We start from the raw sequence: 2,360 nt of genomic DNA on the forward strand, positions 1-2,360 counted from the left end.
CTTGGTCAGCTGTCCCAGCTCTTTCCTTTCCTATCTGGTTCTCTGCCTGCTCTTCTCCTTGCTAAATCCAGGGTGCTGGCTCACAAGCTCCCTGGCTAATGAGGTGTCCCCAAAGCCTTGCTTTGGCACTTGTAAAGGAAACTGTGGTAAATTGTGCCACTGCCACCTCCTGGGCTTTCTGAGGATGAGAGCTCATCCCATGGGTTGCAAATGCAGATTCATGTAAATGCTGTGCAAGAGATCATGGATTGCCCAGCTTCAACCTGCACCAGCCTGCTCCCTTCCCAGGACTGCGGAGTGATGGCACTAACCAGCCCATGTTTGCAGAAGAGTGTAGGTCTCCCTCCCCTGGGAAGCATTAGCTAAAGATGGATCATTAAGGCTTTTGGGTAGGAGACGTACAGATGAACAATAAAGGTTCTCCATTTGTAATGTGTAACATGTCAGAGGGTAAAAGGTTTAGCAAAGCACTTTGGCAAATGGAAATAGCAAAAAGGGCGTATTTTGCTGGCTAAATGAAAGCCTCTGTGTGTAATTTTTCATGCTTTTGCATGCATAACTTGAATGCAGAGAAAGGAAAAATTAATTTGCTTGGTCAGACAGAAATACACCATATTTATTGATTTGAGAGATACAGGGGGTATTTCTACGTAGCTGTGGTAGCTATAATGTTTTTGCCACACAATGTTCCACCCAAAAAGGCATTCACCCAAGAATGTCTCTGGGCTCAGTCAGCCTCAGTCCCAGAGGTAGATGTCCCATCCCTAAACCTCTGTGGGCAGTGGTCCGTTGCCAGGAGTCTGTTTGATGCTCCCATTGAGGGTGTTGGCCCTGAAGATGTACGACCTCCCTCTAACCGAGCCTTCAGTGTGGATGCTTTCTGGCTTGTTCTGGCAACGGAAGAACATAAGGAAGCCATTCCGGTAGTTCTTGTTCATCCATCCGTAGAGCAGGGGGTTGACAAATGTCGAGCACATGGCCCCAACATGGAAGACAGTGTACAGAAGTTTGTACTCATGGAAGATAAGAACCAGATCAAGATCAATGGCAAGCTGGAATATGTGGAAGGGGAGCCAACAGACGGCAAATACCACAACCACCATCACTAGCATTTTGGTTGTCTTCCTCCTCCGGCACTGGTTTTCATTCCTAGAAGTGGGACTGACATGGTTTTTGAGCTTGAACCAGATCCTGGTATAGGCATAACAAATAATTGCAAGAGGAAAAACATACTGCAGGAGGAGCATGGACAGACTGTAGATAGTGGCATCTCTGTTATTACCAGAAGGCCATTTTTCTGAGCAGACAGCCATTTTGAGGTTGATGGATGGGATTTCCTCATATCGGTACTCTCTGAAGATGGCCAGAGGACCTGCTAGGACAGCTGCTGCTAGCCACATGATGGCTATGATAGTGAAGCTGAGCTTCTTGGAAATCCTGCTGTCCAGATGGAAAACAATACACCGATACCTATCCAGGGCAATCACAGTAAGGGTGAGAGTGGACACATGGACACTCAGAGCTTGAGCGTAAGGGACCAGATGACAAAGAACAGCTCCAAACTTCCACTCGTCCAGCAGCGTGTACACTAGGGTGAAAGGCAGACAGAGTGTGTCCACCATCAGATCTGCCAGGGCCAGGTTAGCTATGAAGAAGTTGGTGACGGTCCTCATGGTCTTGTACTTCACTATGATATAGATGACCAAGGAGTTGCCGATGAACCCCAGCAGAATGATGAGGGAGTAGGCGGCAATCAGAACAACCTGGACCCCCAGGATCTTGGTGCTGTCCATCATAACACTGCGGGACCCAGAGAGATCCTGGCTAGGAGTGACAAAGTCCTTGGCATGCCAGCCCTGTGGCAGCTTCTCATCTAATGCTGTCTTCTCCATGGTGAGGGTGCTGTTGGCTCCCTCCAACAGTCCCATGCCTGGCCTGAGACTTTCCGTCAGGAGGAGAAGGAGGTCTGGAACACAGACACAGCAGAAGTGAGAGCACGGGAGACAGCAGAAGATCTGCAAGAACTGAGACTCAAAGGGCATGTCCCACATGGCATTTCAGGCTAAACAGCAGCAGCAGCAACATTCTCCTTCCTTCTCCATTACCCCCCATCCTTCCTCATACTTTCAGCTCTCTTACACCTCCTGTTAGAGCCTATGACCAGTTGAATGCCAATTCTCCAGGGAAGGGTCAGGGGAAAATGCAACTTTTCACACAAGTTTCTGAGATTCTGTTTATTTGAACTGAAGAGGGAAAAACCTCTCAACCAGCCAGGACCAGACTGGTAGGTCCTGAAATATCCCCTGCTCATGGAGCCCCTTTGCACATTGCCTCTCCTGCTTCTTCAGGCTAGGCTTTGC

The 2,360-nt window shown here is 48.7% G+C and overlaps 1 protein-coding gene across 1 annotated transcript; it reads right to left on the reverse strand.

The window, feature by feature from the left end:
• Positions 1 to 461: 461 nt before the first annotated feature.
• Positions 462 to 1,962, reverse strand: LOC104313886 (neuropeptide Y receptor type 2). Its single transcript, XM_009913075.2, has one exon. It carries the CDS (start codon positions 1,926 to 1,928, stop codon positions 765 to 767), a length of 1,164 nt encoding a protein of 387 aa, XP_009911377.1. The 5' UTR covers positions 1,929 to 1,962; the 3' UTR covers positions 462 to 764.
• Positions 1,963 to 2,360: the final 398 nt, after the last annotated feature.

This window comes from Haliaeetus albicilla, chromosome 27, assembly GCF_947461875.1.
Source record: "Haliaeetus albicilla chromosome 27, bHalAlb1.1, whole genome shotgun sequence".
Lineage (NCBI taxonomy): Eukaryota > Metazoa > Chordata > Aves > Accipitriformes > Accipitridae > Haliaeetus > Haliaeetus albicilla.

Bases quoted from the DNA above. Each gene is read 5' to 3' on its own strand.
- LOC104313886 (XM_009913075.2), bottom strand. From the start codon at position 1,928: ATGGGACTGTTGGAGGGAGCCAACAGCACCCTCACCATGGAGAAGACA.